This window comes from Pectinophora gossypiella, chromosome 13, assembly GCF_024362695.1.
Source record: "Pectinophora gossypiella chromosome 13, ilPecGoss1.1, whole genome shotgun sequence".
Lineage (NCBI taxonomy): Eukaryota > Metazoa > Arthropoda > Insecta > Lepidoptera > Gelechiidae > Pectinophora > Pectinophora gossypiella.
This window is the reverse complement of record NC_065416.1, coordinates 4,033,030-4,051,520: the sequence shown is the minus strand read 5'-3', so window position 1 is coordinate 4,051,520 and position 18,491 is coordinate 4,033,030. Positions and strand designations below refer to the sequence as shown.

General features: G+C 36.3%; 2 protein-coding genes and 1 non-coding gene across 4 annotated transcripts; all 3 read left to right on the top strand.

The window, feature by feature from the left end:
* The first annotated feature begins 188 nt into the window (after nt 1-188).
* Nucleotides 189-11,711, top strand: LOC126371744 (4-hydroxyphenylpyruvate dioxygenase-like). 2 transcript variants are annotated; one of them, XM_050017094.1, is made up of 10 exons: nt 189-237; nt 4,332-4,430; nt 5,031-5,132; nt 5,917-6,129; nt 6,960-7,060; nt 7,452-7,556; nt 7,959-8,046; nt 9,782-9,904; nt 10,271-10,510; nt 10,981-11,711. In XM_050017094.1, the coding sequence occupies exons 2-10, from the start codon at nt 4,338-4,340 to the stop codon at nt 11,086-11,088; spliced, it is 1,173 nt and encodes a 390-aa protein (XP_049873051.1). In that variant the 5' UTR covers nt 189-237; nt 4,332-4,337; the 3' UTR covers nt 11,089-11,711. The 2 variants fall into 2 exon arrangements, with proteins under 2 accessions (XP_049873051.1, XP_049873050.1); XM_050017093.1 differs by lacking the exon at nt 189-237 and adding an exon at nt 4,160-4,201.
* On the top strand, nt 8,401-8,593 carry LOC126372266 (U2 spliceosomal RNA). Its single transcript, XR_007567139.1, has one exon. It is a non-coding gene; the product is annotated as a U2 spliceosomal RNA (small nuclear RNA).
* A 192-nt stretch (nt 11,712-11,903) lies between the features above and the next one.
* LOC126371753 (acyl-CoA Delta(11) desaturase-like) lies at nt 11,904-15,060 on the top strand. Its single transcript, XM_050017110.1, has 3 exons — nt 11,904-12,200; nt 13,220-13,556; nt 13,637-15,060. The coding sequence occupies exons 1-3, from the start codon at nt 12,017-12,019 to the stop codon at nt 14,133-14,135; spliced, it is 1,020 nt and encodes a 339-aa protein (XP_049873067.1). The 5' UTR covers nt 11,904-12,016; the 3' UTR covers nt 14,136-15,060.
* Nucleotides 15,061-18,491: the final 3,431 nt, after the last annotated feature.

Sequence of the window (18,491 nt, the reverse complement as noted above, 5' to 3'; positions counted from 1 at the left end):
TTTCTCGGGAATGTGAGTTAAATGTAATTATTAATAGAATATCTCCCCATCTATGTGTAATAAATTAATATATAATTACATATTGTATTTATATGTATGTATGTATGCACGTTAATGTGTTAGTCTATTATTTTACATTTGAAATCCACCTTTTTCATAAGAAAAAGAAGGAGTGAGTAAAATAATTTACTCACTATTTGCATTTGGATTTTTGATTACCGGTCGAAACAAACTGATGTAAGTATAGTATATCTAAAACTAGCACAGTTTTTTTTATTGATATAGCAATACCGTGATGAGTCAGTCCTCATTGTAAAATTTGTGTTTTTAATAAATGAATAAACAGTCAATTAAATACACACAAGCTTCGTCAAAGAACAAACCTTACCAGCAACAAGCCTATACCTAATACAGGGCACACCCTGTCACTCACAAGTGACTGGGGTGATTCAGACCACGATTCTGAGTTGATATCAAGTGGAATTTTCCGTCGCAAAAGTATGGAACTAAAAAAACAAAAATATGTTTTTTTACGACATAAAATTCAACTTGATATCAACTCAGAATCATGGACTGAAACATCCCCTCAGTGTTCGTCATGGTGTCACTAATACCCGTACGTACTTGTATGGTTACCTGTACGTCCTTGTACAGGGTGTAACTGACATCGTAACGAATACTGAGGGGAATGATTCAGTTCATTATTCCGAGTTTTGCGACGGAAAATTTCACTTGATATTAACTCGGAATCATGGTCTGAATCATCTCCCTCAGTAATCGTTACGATGTCACTAACACCCTGTATTTTAGTTCATGGCGAGCCAGTACCACTTCAACGGTTATATTATGTCTAGGTAATCGTAATAACTGCCTTGAAATCGTTATGTAATACAAATAAATAAAACAGTATATTGCGCAGTTAATCATATTAACTATGTGCCTATAGTCCAAGGCCGATGTTCCCAAAGTGTGAATGTTCCTGTTGTAAAAACTATTTAATAGCAAGGACAGTGGCCGTTTTTGTTTTTTTTTTTGTAAGTAACATCGTAACGAATACTGAGAGGTATGATTCAGCTCATTATTCTGAGTTAATATCAAGTAGAATTTTATCACAAAGAGAAATGCGCCTTGACTTGCCCTTTAAAGGACTCCATGACGAAGCTCTCCTAATGCTTTCAGGCAGAGAATTACACAAACGGACAGCATGCAATGTGAAAGACTATATTTAATAGGGAATATTTAAAGAAAACCGATTTCTTCTTCTCTATCGTGTGGGTTGGGAGGTGGATTACCAACCCCATCAACCCTGGTGTCAGGGTCACTATTGAACCGCCAAAGGCCCCTGACATGGCTCATGTAACGACTATTAACTTGCATTAATCAGTAATTAGTAACCGGAACCAACGGCTTAACGTGCACGAAGCACGGTAGTTTTTCAGACGTTTTTCAAATTGTAATTTCTTAGTAGTAGTAGACATTTATAAATTTATAAGTAAGTGAACAATAAAGAAAATTAAAAATAAAAAGAATGGACATAAGAAAGTGTGTGTGCGTGCGTGCGTGTGTGTGTGTGTGAAGTTGTATTTGTGCGTGTGAGAGTGTGTGTGAGGATGTGAGTGATGTGTGAGTATGAGTGTGTGAGTGTGTTGGGAGGATTAAATAAATAAATGACATTACGTTTACCGTAATGTTTCAAATATTTGATTTTATCTAACTAATATCTATCATAACATGCATATAACTTAATACACATCCGCGATTTAGCTAGATATCATCTTTATTTACTACTTCAAGTTTAGTCATATTTTCATAATAAGTGGTTTAAAATTACTTCGTTTTTAGGAATCCGTAATTAAAATGATACAACTCCAACTCATCTTCAATATAGTATATGTAAAAAAATCATACAAAAAACAATAAACACAAAACTAACTAACAAGCAAACAAACTAAGTATTTGATGACAAAATCAAAGTTTATTAAGTATATCTTATTTTATCCTCCTGCCCTTTTGATATACTAGTTCCCCTTCTCCCTACCCTACTCCCTTACTTGCCCTTATATCACTCTCAATCATCATCAATTTAAGAGCCACGCTCTTGTCGGTGTAGCATTTTCCATTCCAGTCTATCAAAGGCCAATTCCTTGATTTCCCTATAAGACACGACGTTAACCTTTTCTTTAATCTGTTCCATGTAACATGTTTCTTGGTCTTCCCCTTCCTCTCTTTCCTTCTAAGTGGGGTGGGTGATCACAAAATTTCGTCTTCACTCATCATCTATGTCAGTTTGTCAGTCATCATGTCAGTCCTCACTTTTCACACACATATCCCACTTCATACAATCCATCCACAATTTCATGGGTGCCCTACACCTTCTACACTAACTCTCATCATTTTCCTTGTAAAAGTATCGCCTTCTATCTGGAATTTCTCTAATCATTTCCAAAAAATTCGAAATTCCACAACTCAATTTTCTAGTCCCAGCGGTTTGAGGCGTGTCTTATTTGACGTAATTTCTATTTTAACCCTTTCACGGGCGGAGACCATGGGTCATTGATGGTTCATTATAGATAGTATGACACCTTAGAATCGGAAAGTCATTACATGTTCTGTCCTTGAAAGTGTTAACTAAGTATTCCGTGACGATCCGTCACATTATCCATCACGTTAATCCATTGGTCCCGGTTACTATACTTACGTAAGTACGTAGTCGTTGCATGAGTCAATTCAGGGGCCTTTGGCGGCTCAATAGTAACCCTGACACCAGGGTTGATGAGGTTGGTAATCCACCTCACAACCCACACGATAGAAGAAGAAGACTAAGCGTTTATGACACAAAGTAAGTGAGTAAGTGAGTAGTATAAGGAACCCTATGTTTATTGTATCCGATATACACTTGACTCGTTATTTTTCTTTAATTCAGTTCGACAGGATATCTCTTGTCATATTTAAAATTATTATTTATATGTCGAAATAATTAGCGGGTAATCTCGTTTAGATCAAACACTTAGATTAGGTGAAGATCTTATAAATAAGATGTAGTAATGTATCTAATGCAGTTAATGTTTAATTTTTACACAGTGTTAAAGTCTTAAGGATTTTTTTTCATACGGTAAGATCGGTCCTTTTCTCCCAATATTTATTAATGTCGCCCTGTAGTAAAAACCACGTAAGCGCATTCTGATATGATTTACTTCAACAAAACTTAAATTTCTTTCAAGTACTTAATTCAAATTCAAAAAATATATTTTTCAGTAGGTAACATAGTTACACTTTGAATCATATTTTTTTTACATTTATAACGAACGTCTCATCCGCCTAAAACTACTGCAGCTTCTCACAACCTGTATAGCCGGGGAAAAGAAGCTGCAAGAAAAACCTCGGCACAGGGCCCTAGACGTTCTTTAAAAAAACACAAAATATTGTTATACAATTTTGTGATTTGGCTGCCTAATATTATATAATTTCAACCCGGTAAAATTTGAGATCACAAATTTTGACCTGGATTTAAACTAACTTTCTAGTGCGAGATTTTGTTAGGAAAAAAAGCGAAGTTGATTTTTCAAAATGGCGCTTACGTGGTTTTCACTATACTTAAGTGATGTAGGAACATTCCCATGTTCCTGGAAGGAAAAAGGAGCAAAACTTATATGACAAGAGCTTTGTTACTTAACCTTTAGACCGATGAGAAAGAACAATTTGAAAAAGAAAAGCAACTAGTACCTACTATAAAAAAAAAAACAAAAATAAATAAACTATAAAAAATACCTACTAAAAAATACTATTAATAGTATTTTCAAAGTGAACATTTCCACTTTGTGAACTGCACATCACTGAAAGTAACGATATAAAAGTTTGATAATTTATAAACACCGTAATATTTAGCCAAATTTCGTACCTAGATTGTAAGTACCACTTCGATCGTATAGATTGATTCTTTTACTATCAACCTTTAGCTTTGTACCAAGATCATTTTAATTTTAATACCTATTCCGACTCCTAGATACTGGAAAACTATTAACAGTACAAGTTTAGTAATTCTACATAAGTCCTAGGTTATTATAATACTACTTACTTATAACTTGTTATTGAGAGTATAATTAGAATAGGTACACTTACACGTTTCAATTATTGGTTATTGTAAGTCTGATTTAGTATGCTTCTCACGTACATTTCTACGATTTGAAATTATATGCTACTGGTAACATAATTCAACTATAAATTGAAGTTATTGTGCATACAAACAATTGTCATCTGTATTGAATTCGTATAAGACGTGTACTGTAGCAAATAAAAGTATTTTGTATAGAAACTCCTGTGAAAACTTTCAGAGCAAAATGACGAAAGGAAAGAATGGCAGCAAACCGCGTGGTGATGGTAAAGTTTTGAATTTTGATCACCTCGTATTTTGGGTTGGAAATGCTAAAACTGTAAGTATTGAATCATTATGTAAATTGTACATATTATTAAAACAGATGTTGTAATAAACTCTTAGAGTTTGAATGAGTAGGTACAGTCACTTACATTTTGAGTTGATGAGCGTATATGAGTACTCCAGAGCTCGAGTACCCTTCTTAGAGGCTGTAAGACCAAAATTATCATAAACTTTGCTTACCTAATGCTCACTAATTTAAGAGCCACGCTCTTGTCGGTTTCTCCATTCTTATCTATCAAATGTCAATTCTTTTAGTTCCTTATAAAACACGACGTTCATCTTCTCTTTAATCTGTTCCATGTAAGATCTTCTTGGTCTTCCCCTTCCTCTCTTTCCTTGTAGCTTCCATTCTACGATGTTTTAAATTCGTCGTGTCTTATTAAGCGTCCAATCATCTTGCCTCAATAACTCTCAATATTTGCCTCTTTTCCCTTACTCTTACTAGTACTTCCTCATTAGTAACCCTTTCTGTTCAACTTATTCTTTCCATCCTCTTCTAACACCTCATTTCAAAGGTCTCTTTCTGTCTTGTTGTGTAAGTATCCTTACCTAATAGAACGTGGGAATACTTCAAGCCACAATATTTCATTTTCAGGCTTCAAGTTATTTTGTGACGAGATTTGGCTTCAAACCGTACGCGTTTCGCGAGCCAACTGAAGCAAGACCGATAGTTTCCCATGCTGTAAAGCTGAATAAGGTAATTATTAAGTCTCTTCTTTACATATAATAGAAACATAACTTTAAAATCTCAAAGAAATCTCATAAATAAATGAGCTACTCGTAATTAAACTGGTGTTCTTAGCTCACAGCTTTAAAACTTTTAGGATTACCAGGGGGTTAAAAAGGCCACATCGAAGCAATTCATCTAAAAAAGCAATATTGCAATTTTTCATTTTCGCATATATATATATATATATATATATAGGAGTAAGTGCGCAATGCACACAAATGTCAAATAGTAATTTTGCTTTTGTTAAATGAATTTCTTTGACGTGGCCTTTTTATTTTTAATCCATATTGCTGGTTCATAATAATTATGTGACAGTTTGTATATCTATGTACTTCTGAATGTCAACTAATATTGTCATATTTGTACGGCTGTTTTCTGTAAAATAAAGATATTATTTACAAAGTTCCGAAACTTTGAAAGCGGTAGGTACTTACCTACCAAAATAGCGAGAAGTTAAAAAACTGAAATAAAATAATGACTGTCATACTCTCATGTCAAAAAGGTATTCTATACCATAGAATAAGGAACTATACTACGTTTAGAACGGCAACTCCCCGCTGCCCGCCAACGGCTGACCTAAGTTTAGCACACCCCCCTCGGTATTACTTTAGTCTTCAATCGTATGGCGTCAGGCATTACAAACACAGAAGCGCGTGTACGATAACGTCAATGTGTAGTGTCTGTGTAAAACGAGGTGTTTCGTATGAAGTGTCTATAAGTAAAACTATTTCTGTAATTTAATATTTTTTAGATTACAATCATCTTCGAATCTCCAACGTCTCCGAAAGGGGATATAGTAAAGGATTTGTCAGCTCATGGAGACTTTGTAAAGGACGTTGCGTTTGAAGTTCAGGATTTGGATGAACTTGTGAAACGGGCCAAGGAAAGTGGTGCTGAGGTGGTGAAAGGTGTCACTGAAGAGAAGGATGTCGGTGGTCTTGTTAGATACGCTGTGCTGAAGACCGTAAGTAATAGTTTGTTTTTTAGGTAATAAGGACTGATAATAGTACGGTCACGAGCATTAATATGTATACACTTTGGTACCATGTCACATTAATTTTTTTGACAAATTGAACTGTAAGTCTCACTAAATGTCAAATATATTAGTGCGACAGAGTCCTAAAGTGGGTACATTATATTGCTCATGACTGTACACTACAAATTAGAGACATCGGCTAATGGCTAAGACATACGAATTTTGGGATGTTGGCCTGTTTAATAAGTTTACCGTAAGTCATAATAGTATTGTGAGTGAACTGTAATTTGAAACATCTTATTCTTCTGTTGTGACGTAGAATACCAACCTCATCAACCCTGGTGTCAGGGTTATTACTCAACCGCCAAAGGCCCTTGACTTGGCTCATGTAAAGATTACATACTTAGTTACATCCGTAAGTAGTAACGGCTTAACGTGCCTTCCGAAAGTTCCGAAGCACGGATCCTCTTACTTTCGGACAATCAGGTGATCAGTCTGTAATATCCTAACCAAACTAGGGATCACGGATCACAAAACGATTTCGAAACATCTCATTGATTGGAATATTGATAGGATGAAATAATCATCACTCTAATTTTCTCATATTTTAAGTCAAAATAGGTCTTTATTCAAATCTTAATAGATAAGTCTTAATTAAAAAAAGAACTATATAATAAAATAACATAATATTACTACAAATGTATCATTTGCACGCCTTGGTTTGTAGGCAGAGAATACTGGAGACTGTAGAGGTATACTCATTGATTACCGTGTTTCAAGCAAATAAATATTATATTCCATTCTAATGTTTTTTACAGTATGGAGATAACACACACACTTTACTGGATCGCAGCAAATATTCAGGAATTCTGCTACCTGGTTATCAAGCTGCAGATGATGATCCGCTCAATGAAATTTTGTAAGTCGAAAGTAGAATTATATTGCAATTTCATCAATCTTCTTGAAAACGTCCTGTTTACAAATGGTCATGGCCAACAAAATTCAGGGTACTTACTAGGTAATTCAGCCTGCACTAGGCTATGTCAGAGTCAAAATAGTACCTGGAAAGTTAAAAAGGCCACATCGGAGTTGCGCACTTGTCAATAGCAATTTTGCTTTTTTTAAATGATTTATTTCAACGTGGCCTTTTTAGCCTCTTGTCTATTTTCATTAATTTAATTATCATCAACAACCGTAGTCGTTACATGAGCCATGTCAGGAGCCTTTGGTGGATCTCAGGACGTCAATTTATCGACTTTACCCACACGAAAGAAGAAGACTAAACTAATTTTTTGTTGTATATCCTGCAGGCCTGCAACTCATTTATCGTTCATAGACCACGTGGAAGGCAATATGGCTGACGGAACTCTTGAACAATCTGTCTCCTGGTATGAGAAGAACCTTAACATGCACAGGTAAGCATCCTAGTATTATATTCCTTATTAATGTTACAATTCATTACTGAAAAAAAGTTCTTTTTTTGTTCTGGTCTTATCTGCCTAAAGGTAAGGTAATAAAGCTCTTTTCATGAATTCCTAAGACAATAGTTTTTTTTTTATTAATAGTTTTTAGAATTATTTTCTCAAATATATTTTAGTTTCAGTTAGTTGGTTAACCTACTCAATGCTTACGCCTTCTGTGCTAATCAAACGCATGGTACTTATAAAAGTACTGAGGGTTGTGAGAATTAAGAAGAATGATAAAGAAATGTGCAAAATGTCATTTATTGTCTACACAATTCTCTGTTACATAATACTAGTATTGATAATAACATTATTCAATATGCCCTTTGTCTTTAGTCGGTTTATCTATTTTAGATTCTGGTGTATCGATTACGACCATGATTTAGTACCCTATGCCTGCATCAATTCTGCGTCTGTCATCAACCAAAACGAAACTGTTCTTGTAAGTATTGTCATTACATTGTTCTCTAGTTATTCTTCTTGTCAGCTGCTATAGTTGGAATAAGTTTATAAGTAGACAAAATAAAACTGCTAGGTAACTATGTATCAAATTGTTCCATGTTTAGATAACCGTAAAGAGCAATAACGTATATTTTTTTGCAGCGCTTACGCTGTTTTGTATTTAAATCGACCTAACATCTGTTGCTGACGCAGCTGCGTGATAATAATACAATGTATTCGCGTGGTTCGCCCCGAATGTCGCTGGATGTCGCTGTTCCGTTTGCTACATTTTCTACTTCGCGGTGTTAAGATTATCACACGATTATATGACCTTCCTTAACCAAAATTTTTAGTTATCGCTTCTCGGCCTTTTGGCTAAGATCAAAGTGTAGTATCTGTTCTTTTCAGCTTAATATCTGAAAGTTCCCTCACTGAGGGACCAGTATATTAAACTGATTTTTGTGACCAGACGGGATGTTCGGGGCTCGCTCCACTCCCGTCGCGGGTCGGCCCGGCATTGCAGTGCCGCCGGGATCGGCCCACATAATTACCCTATAAACAACGTCAAGCTAGGCCAACACGGGCTTACCTCGAATTAGTATTGCCGAAAAAAAGATTATTATAAAGTTAGTGATTATTTAGGAGATATGAATGCATGGGATTAGTGTTGCCGAAAAATCGATAGTTTTACTATCGATAGTAAACAGCCAAAATCATGTACCCAATCGATAGGCCTATCGATAGTATCGATACTATCGATAGTATCGATAGCTCTTTTTTGGCAATACTATTGATAAGCAACGATAGTATCGATAGTTGAAAAACAAAAAACTATCAATACTATCGATACTATCGATAGTATCGCTCTTCGATATTGCGCAAGCTATCGATACTATCGATAGTTTTGTACGATCGATAGTGACCTTAATTTCGATAGTATTGAATGTAGCATTGTGTGGAACAATTCACACCATTTAAAGCTCGTATTTAATATATTTTATATTTCGTGGGTGTTTTTGCAGTGGATATTTGGTTTTGAAGTAGGCAATTCTCTAAACTTAAAAAAAACACTGTTAAGTGGAGTGGATAGGATTTTTTTTACAATACTATCGAAATTAAGGTCACTATCGATCATACAAAACTATCGATACTATCGATAGTATCGATAGCTTGCGTAATATCGAAGAGCGATACTATCGATAGTATCGATAGTATTGATAGTTTTTTGTTTTTCAACTATCGATACTATCGATAGTTTTTCATCTTTTAACTATCGATACTATCGATACTATCGTTGCTTATCAATAGTATCGCCAAAAAAGAGCTATCGATACTATCGATAGTATCGATACTATCGATTAATTATCGATACTATCGTTTTTTGGTAAACTATCGATAGTTCGATCGAAAACTATCGATAGGGCACTATCGAGCGGCAACACTACATGGGATTAACTGTCTGAGAACTGATATTAGGCAGCTAAATTACTCAATCGTATAACAATATTTTATGTTTATTTTTTGTTTAAGGAAAGGGCCCTGTGCCGAGGTTTTTCTTGTAGCTTCTATTCCCCGGCTATACAGGTTGTGAGAAGCTGCAGTAGTTTTAGACGGATGAGACGTTCGTTATGTAAAAATTGACGATTCAAAGTGTAACTATGTTACCTACTGAATGAAGATATATTTGAATTTGAAACCCTCATTAAAAGATGATTAAAGATAGGAGTTTTTTTTAGTTATCAATGAATGAAGCGGCAAAGGGTTTGCGGCCTACCAGCAAAGCTACAGAGTTTGTGAAGGCATTGGGTACATCTGGTGTTGAGCATGTAGCACTGTACACTGACGATATTGTTACTACTGTAAGTAAACCATGTTTGTATCTATACACAGATATAATATACCACCTGTATTGTGTGGTATTGAGACCTTGGATTGCTTTTGAATTTATTCTTCATAAAATTATCATTGACTTGGTTGAACTATGTCATCATCCGTTTTTCACTGGGCCCGCTTAACTGACCTTTATAGAAATCTGTTTTTTTACAGAAAGAACTGCCTGTCTGAAAATTTTATATTTTAACTATTGAATTACCTACAATAAAACGTTAATGTTAACTTGCGGGTCACATAAAGGGAGCTAAACTGACTCCAAAACCATGTTTTCTGTTTACTTATTAATTTACTTAAGTACTATGCTCTTCATCATCATCATCACTTTACTTCAGATGAAAAGCCTAAAGGCCCGAGGCGCGGACGTATTGAGCTGGCCCCCGACCTACTACGACCTCATCAAAGAGAAGCTTCAAGCCAGTTCTCTGAAGGTCGCCGAAGATATAGATGCGCTACAGGAAAACAACATATTGATAGACTTCGATGAACGAGGGTACATGCTGCAGGCGTTCACGAAGCATGTTCAAGTCAGGCCCACGTTGTTCATTGAGATTCTGCAAAGGAGGAATCATAGGGTAATGGTCCGGTTTTTCTAGTCCTAACGAACGTACCTTAATAAATTAAGACTGATGATGAAACTTAAAAAAAAAACGTTTTGTGATACCTATTGTCTCTAGTCTGGTTATTGAGGTCACTGGACAAAACACCAAAAAACGAGACACGAAACACACTCGACACACACTCAATTGTCCAAAAATTTAAAAGAGTTCGTCTTCCAGAAGTCAATTTACATTAGAAGCACGGATCATCTCACTTTCAGACAATCAGGTGATCAGCCTATAATGTCCTAACCAAACTGGGGATCACAAAGATAATTTTTTTGAGATGTCCCCGCCGGAATTCGAACCAGGGACCTCCGGATCGTGAGGTCAACGCTCAACCACTGGACTACACAGGCCGTTCTTTTGTCTTTCACCATAGGCAATTACATTTTAATAAGGAACATATTCGTAAGAAGATAATACAATTGTGATTTTCATTTCAGGGTTTCGGAGCTATGAACTATAAATGGGTTTTCGAAGCGATCGAGCGTTTGGATGCTGTGGAAGCTGAAGAGAAACCCGACGAAAAGCCTGATGCAAAGGCCGCTTGAATTATTGATGCTAATTATCTTGTCACACGACATAAGAAGAAAGATGTTTACTTGTTTTTGTCTCTTATTTTCTTACCATAATTTTTATTTAAGTATATACAAAACGTACACCGACAGCTTAAATAATAAAACGTTAAATAAAATAAAATTTACACCAGGAATTAAACTGTTACATAAGCCAATTATAGGTGCACACAACATTTGCAGTGTAAGACAACGTAATAACTAAATTATACAAATACAATTATACACATAATTAAAAAATAATATATAAAAAAGTATAATACATATATATTATGCAGGAGGACATTGATATATCAGCACGCATTGTTCAAATCAAATTATACTTTATTGCATATACATACACCAAACAATTTTAAAACATAAATAAAAAAGACACAATATAGCACAATATACCTCTAATATTGTTCATAATTCTGACTCCTTTCATTTATTGTATTTGCTTGTAAGTTATCTTTCCTTATTCAATGCATTGATATTTGAATCCGTAAATTAACTAGAGGTATAATAGGATTTTGCACAGATGTGAAATTTAATTATATTTTTGAATAACCGTGAGTATAAGGGTGTAATCAGATTTCATGTTCATATAAATAGATAATAAACACGTTTCAGTGCGTTTACTTATGTCTGTATTACTTATAATAATAAGTACTTATGTAAAATTAGTACTTATTAGCCTTTCTATTTCTACAATAAAGGTAAGTTGACGTAGGCTACCACACTTTGAACTTTATGTTTTAATCATCAGGTATAAAATGCTTGATACGTGAAAGTAATTTATCATTCATAGAAGAATTTCCTGCGTGTTAAGTTTGTAATTGTAAGGAAGCATTTCACTAGTTTCCTGTATTCAAAATACTTTTAAAAAATTCATGTAGTTCTTAAATCTATTGTTACCTTTACCATGGCTCCAAATACAAAAACTAGTGAGTCTCTCCTTAAAACTCCTGAAGATCTGAAGTCTTCCGAAGATACAAAACAGAAGCTAGTGCATTTAAACTTGTTAACTTTCGGATACGGACATCTGGCTGGTCTCTATGGATTGTACCTGTGCTTCACATCAGCTAAATGGCCCACTATCTTTCTAAGTAAGTATAATTAGCCATTTCAAATGTAGCAATTTTGTGTTTTAATTATAATCAATTAAAGTATGAATCGCATGCTCAACGGTGAAGGAAAGCATCGTGAGAAAATATAATCCCGAGAAACACGTTCTGAGGTATGTGATCTAACCTGTATTGGGCTGGTTTTCCCTTCGCGGGTTGGAAGGTCAGACAGTCGCTTCTGTAAAAATCGGATCTATTAAAGCTTCAAGCGGACCGTAAATAAGTAAAAAAATCCGTACTTACCTAAATAATAAAATTGTTTTTATAATTAACACTTTCAAGGACAGAACGTCTAATGACGTTCCGATTCCGAGTTGTCATATTATCTATTATGAACAATCAATGACCCATAGCCTCTGTCCGTGAAAGGGTTAAGTTAATAAGGAACGACCCAAGAAAGTGTGGATGGAATGTGTGAAGAAAGATATGTGTGTCAAAGGTGTGAGTACTGAGAAGAGAAATAGAAAGAAATACACGTTATTATACAGGGATACTACAGTAACAAATATAAAACAAAACACGGAATAACACATGCAACCAAAACACGTAATAAAACTACTTACACAAAGGGTACAAATAAATAAACAAACATAACAAACATTGAGGCAAATTGTAATGGAGTGTATGGGAACTGGTCATCAACGGTGGTGGTGTCCTTTATATTTGTCCGTTACTCAGCATAAGCCGCGGCGCGAGGCACGACGCTGGTGTTCTGTAGGCCCTGATAAGTGTGGCACGGAAATCGTGTCTCCCACAAAAGAAATACATGTTGTGCCGATCCCACTTAGAGTGGGATAAGGGCAGAAGGAAGGATGGTATTGTAGCAGTTAGTTGTCAGAGGCATAAGTACTTTATTTTCGAGTGTTATTGGAAGTATAGTCGTGACCTTAATCCTGAAACAGCTAGTTCACTCACATGCACGATTATAAAGAAAGAAATAAAGTATTTACTATTAGAGGACGCTACAGTAACAACACCAAATTATTTTCTTTCATTCTCAGATTACGTACTTCTCATCATTTCTGAGTTGGGCGTTACAGCCGGAGCACACAGACTCTGGGCCCACAAGACTTACAAGGCCAAGCTGCCACTCCAGATACTACTCATGATCTTCAACTCAGTCGCCTTCCAGAACACAGCAACAGACTGGGTGAGGGACCATAGAATGCACCATAAATACAGCGACACGGATGCAGATCCCCACAACTCGAATCGAGGGTTCTTCTACTCCCATGTTGGGTGGTTGTTGATGCGGAAGCACCCTGAGGTGAAGAGGTTGGGGAAAGGGATCGAGATGCGCGATATCTATAGCAACCCTGTTCTGCGGTTTCAGAAAAGGTGAGCGAGTTGCTTGTTGTCGTTGACTCTCCAGAGTTTTTTGTTTGAATTTTCATTCTCACTTTAAATTCCGTTACCAGGTACGCATTACCAGTGATCGGAGCAGCCTGCTTCATCTTACCTACTGTAATCCCCGTCTACTGCTGGGGGGAAACCCTCAGCAACTCCTGGCACGTTACTATCTTCAGATACGTCGTCAACCTGAACGTCACATTCTTAGTCAATAGTGCTGCTCATATCTGGGGCAACAAACCATACGACAAGACATTAAGACCTGCTCAAAACATTCCAGTTGCCCTACTTACCCTTGGAGAAGGTTTCCATAACTATCACCATGTCTTTCCCTGGGACTACAGGACCGCAGAACTTGGGAACAACAAGTTAAACGTCACAACTTTCTTTATAAACTTTTTCGCATGGATCGGTTGGGCTTATGACCTTAAAACTGCACCAGATGATATGATAAGAAAGCGAGTGGAGAGAACTGGAGACGGTACCAATATGTGGGGATGGGGTGATAAAGATATGTCTAAAGATGACCGGGAGTCAGTGAAAATTCTTGGAGAGAAGTTTCTGTAGTATTGAATGCTTGAAGGACAAGAACTATAGAAAAAAAATAAGACTTTTGTGATATGTGAAAAGTATTTTTCTAAGTCTAATTAATGTGCTGTTGTTTATGTCTTGAACATTGCATATGCAACACGTGATGCAGCGTGGCTCCTTATTTGCATTGCATATGAAGTGTGTTTTAATTGCAACGTAGTAAAATATAGTAATATAATATACAGTAATAATATAGTAAAAAGATCTAAATTCCTAAATCACTGAAATCGGCTTTGAATTCATGTTCAGATCATGGATAATTGTTATCACGTGGTTTCCAGGAATTTTACCCAGTTCATAGCAAATATACTCCTCTCCTTTGAGGATGCAAGAGTGGTGCTATGTTATGTTATGTATGATTCTTCTTCTTCTATCGTGTGGGTTATGAGGTGGACAACCAACCACATCAACCCTGGTGTCAGGGCACTATTACGTAACGACTACTCCCTTACATCAGTAAATAGTAATCAGGACCAACGGCTTAACGTGCCTTCCGAAGCACGAATCATCTTACTTTCGGACAATCAGGTGATCAGCCTGTAATGTCCTAACCAAACTAGGGATCACAAAGTGAATTTTGTGATATGTCCCCATCGGGATTCGAACCCGGGACCTCCGGATCGTAAGCCCTACGCTGAGCCACTGGACCACGGTTACCGTTTGTTATGTATGATATAGATAATTATGCGTTAATTTATATTTATGTCTGCATGTGGTAGATCTGAAGGCGTTTTTGATGCGCCTGAGTAATAGTGAGATGCGTACCTTCCTGTGTACATATAGTTTTATTTAAGGTAAGTTTTTTTTCTACCAAATCACAGTGGAATGTCGTAATGAATACTGAGAGTATTGAAACGACGAGAATATGCTATTTATATTAATTTAATAAACTTTAACCCTATTCTAAGTAGTTTAATTTATTAAACAGCATGCTGAACAAAGGACAGTGTCACGAACTGATTTCGACAATGTCCCCATTGGGTATCGAACCCATACCTCCAGATCGCGAGTCGGGAGTTGAACAAATACAAATTGATTTATTTGTGAAATACAGGTAGAGTAGGTTGTTATACATACGTATATATATAGGTTAGAGCGCTGTGATCTGCCAGTCGGCGTACAAATATAAATTAATTAAACATTAATATTATAAACGAATTAAACATTAGAATTCTCTACTAATTATGCATGCCCTATTATATTTTTTACATTATTAAAGATATAAATTTATTATTAATAAACCATTGCACCACCGGATTCACGTCCTGTCCATACATTTTTTTCATTAAGAGTCATGTTGAAACAAAGTTTCCTAGGTCAAAGATCAATTATGAAAATCTGATTACTAAATAAAGACAGATCTAAATGTGACAAAACACCGTTTTATTCTTTATATAATAACATTTTGTCACGTTTTTCTATGATGTCACAGCGGTTGCTTTTTCATACAAATTGTGTTCTGAAGTTTAGTAAAAAGTAACTGATTTGACTGTGGTCTGGGAGATAATTCTGACTTCGTTACAATATCACTAACATCCTTTAAAGTCGTAAACCGACAGTCCTTTTAAAATCCAAACTCCATTGTTTTACTATTGTGTCTGAAAACCTCGGCTTTACGAGAGTATATAAGCTGTTGGTGTTCCAAAACTAATAAAATAAAATAAAATTAATCGCGTAAACCTCAAATAATGTAAAAATATAAATCAATTTAAATGATGGATTTAGTCAGTATTGTAAATATTTACACTCCATACTGAATGCGTAGTAAAACATAAATAAAACACGTTTATAAGTAAGTATATAACAAAACAACTTATTTGTATCTACTGCACTAACATGACTATACGAAATCAGTGCATCTAACTATTACCTACATACTTGATAGCCGACAAATAAGTATAACATAACGCCAATAAAATACCTAGGTACTTATACCTACTAATTATCGAAAATGTCGTAACCACTTTGTTCCAAAATCACATTCTGAATGATGGTAGTGGGAGGCAGTGGAATTCTCAGCCGTCTTCTGTATTTCCGAATGCGGGTGTTTTGAAGGCCAGAGTGAACAGGCACCTTCTGGGCGAGCTCGCTCCATCTTAGGCTTCGTCAATGCCTTCGGACAAGTCTTGGGCCAAGAGCGAACCCATCAAAAGTATTAAAAAAATGTGTTTTTCCCAACAAAACCTCACCACGGTAGACACGCACTAGCGTGATTCTATTTTCCTACATACTTGATAGCCTACAAATAAGTATTTAACGCTAATAAAATACCTAGAAATACTAATTACCGAAAACGTCGTAACTACGTTGTTCCAAAATCACGTTCTGATTTGTTTTTATCCAACAGAACCTCAAGGTAGACACGCTAGTTTCAATCCTGTTCAAAACATTCCAGTCGCACTAATAACTTTGGAGAAGGCTTCCATAACAATCACCATATCTTTCCCTGGGACTACAGGACCGCAGAACTTGGGAACAACAAGTTAAACGTCACAACTTTCTTCATAAACTTCTTCGCATGGATAGGTTAGCCTTATGACCTTAAAACTGCACCAGATGTGATAAGGAAGTGAGTAAAGAGAACTTGAGACGGTACCAATCTGTGGGGATGTCTATAGTGATAAGGATAATAATATGTCTAAAGATGATCAAAAAAGCCACATCGAAGCAATTCATCTAAAAAAGCAATATTCCAATTTGACATTTGCGCATACCTATAGTAAGTGCGCAATGCATACAAATTACAAATAGCAATATTGCTTTTTTAAATGAATTGCTTCGATGAAGTTCGATGTGCCCTTTTTAACCCTCAGGAGTCAACGAAAATTCTTCAGCATCAATTTCGACTCGAGAATGTAGCTTAGCTTGTCTATTGCCAGGTTTTGTAGGACAGAATCACATGAGAATGTGATTGCACTAACGAGATTTCACTATACCTAAAGTGACGATAAACAGTCCAGTCCCGTAAGAGTCAGTTTTTTTTTTTCGATTTAATTTTCTCCTTGTGGCTATAAACAGCTTTCACCAACCCTGACACCAGGGTTGATGAGGTTGGTAATCCACCTCACAACCCACACGATAGAAGAACAGCTTTTATACTTTCGTCCCACTTCTAGGCACAAGCCTCTCCTCGATTCGATTAAAGATACTGCCAGTCTTATACATAAAAAAAAATATATCTTCATCCAAATGCCAAACGGTGGAAAATTTTCCAAGCATTCTAGAAGAATTGCGCAATATTTTGAAATAAATACGTTTTAATATGCAAAGTGACCGCGCCGGACCGGACTCGAACCTCGACTGACGTGGGGTAGAGACGAACAACCTACTCATTTATAAATGATAGTGTCGTAGTAAGTATACTACTGGTTCTATGTTGCGCCGGCGCCGGAGAAACGTACTAAATATTTGATATAATAGATGGGCGCGAAAAAGTATACTTTCCAAGATGTTTGCTTGTATTTTAATATTAAAAAGTGAAGTAGTAAATGCATTGTACTTATTGAGTTGATACTAACATTGTTGCTATGCTAGTTAATCAATGTAAATCGCAACAAACGACGTAAAAAGGTAGGTTGACAAGAGGTTTGTAAATACCACATCTACCTATAGGTTCATCTAGGTAAATGAAGGTATGTGCGAGGAAAATATAACTGTCAATAATGTGACGTCAGATAGAAGAGTCGCTTTAAGTTCGCCTCGCCTTCCGGAGCCAACTTTATTCCCACCACACCTTTCTTTCGCCTATTTATCACAAAACTCCGTGCCAAAACGTATGCTTAGTCCAATCCACAGTTATGATCAAAGCGATAGGTCATAGTTACGCGTCGCCACCCCGTTTCTGTGCTAGCTCGAAGCCAGTTCTCCTCCGATCTCATTTGCATATTGTTTACCCGGTTGGAGGCTCGGCTCTGATCATACGACATCGATTAGGCCTTGTTTATAAGGCCAATTATTTTTTTCTTGGTTAGCTGCGTTATCTTGTGACGTAGCGAGTAGGCACCCCTACTTCAAAAGCGCATCCCTGATGCCGGGCAGCAGCGGTATCCGTACTGGATGGAGGCCGAGGAAATGGAATCTGGTAGGGCTCTAGCTAGAACATCGCCGATTGAGAAAATTGGTCGGTGAACTGCGGAACGGAAGGCGATTGGGGCAACCACCGTTCTACACGCCCTATCTATGGAGTAATGAAGGCGATTACTCCACCGACAAGAGCGCAACTCTCAAATAAAGAGAGAGATATAAGGCCAATTGTGTGGTAGATACATCAAACAAACATAGTATGTCCTGCCAAATTATAGTGAATACGATTTGCGGCTAATCTACAATAAG

Excerpts from the sequence above, each read along its gene's own strand:
- LOC126371753 (XM_050017110.1), top strand. The coding sequence starts at position 12,017 with ATGGCTCCAAATACAAAAACTAGTGAGTCTCTCCTTAAAACTCCTGAA. Across the intron at positions 12,201-13,219 it reads ATGGCCCACTATCTTTCTAA|ATTACGTACTTCTCATCATT; the intron begins GTAAGTATAATT and ends TTTCATTCTCAG. Across the intron at positions 13,557-13,636 it reads GTTCTGCGGTTTCAGAAAAG|GTACGCATTACCAGTGATCG; the intron begins GTGAGCGAGTTG and ends TTCCGTTACCAG.
- LOC126371744 (XM_050017093.1), top strand. Across the intron at positions 6,130-6,959 it reads GATACGCTGTGCTGAAGACC|TATGGAGATAACACACACAC; the intron begins GTAAGTAATAGT and ends TGTTTTTTACAG. Across the intron at positions 9,905-10,270 it reads CTGACGATATTGTTACTACT|ATGAAAAGCCTAAAGGCCCG; the intron begins GTAAGTAAACCA and ends ACTTTACTTCAG.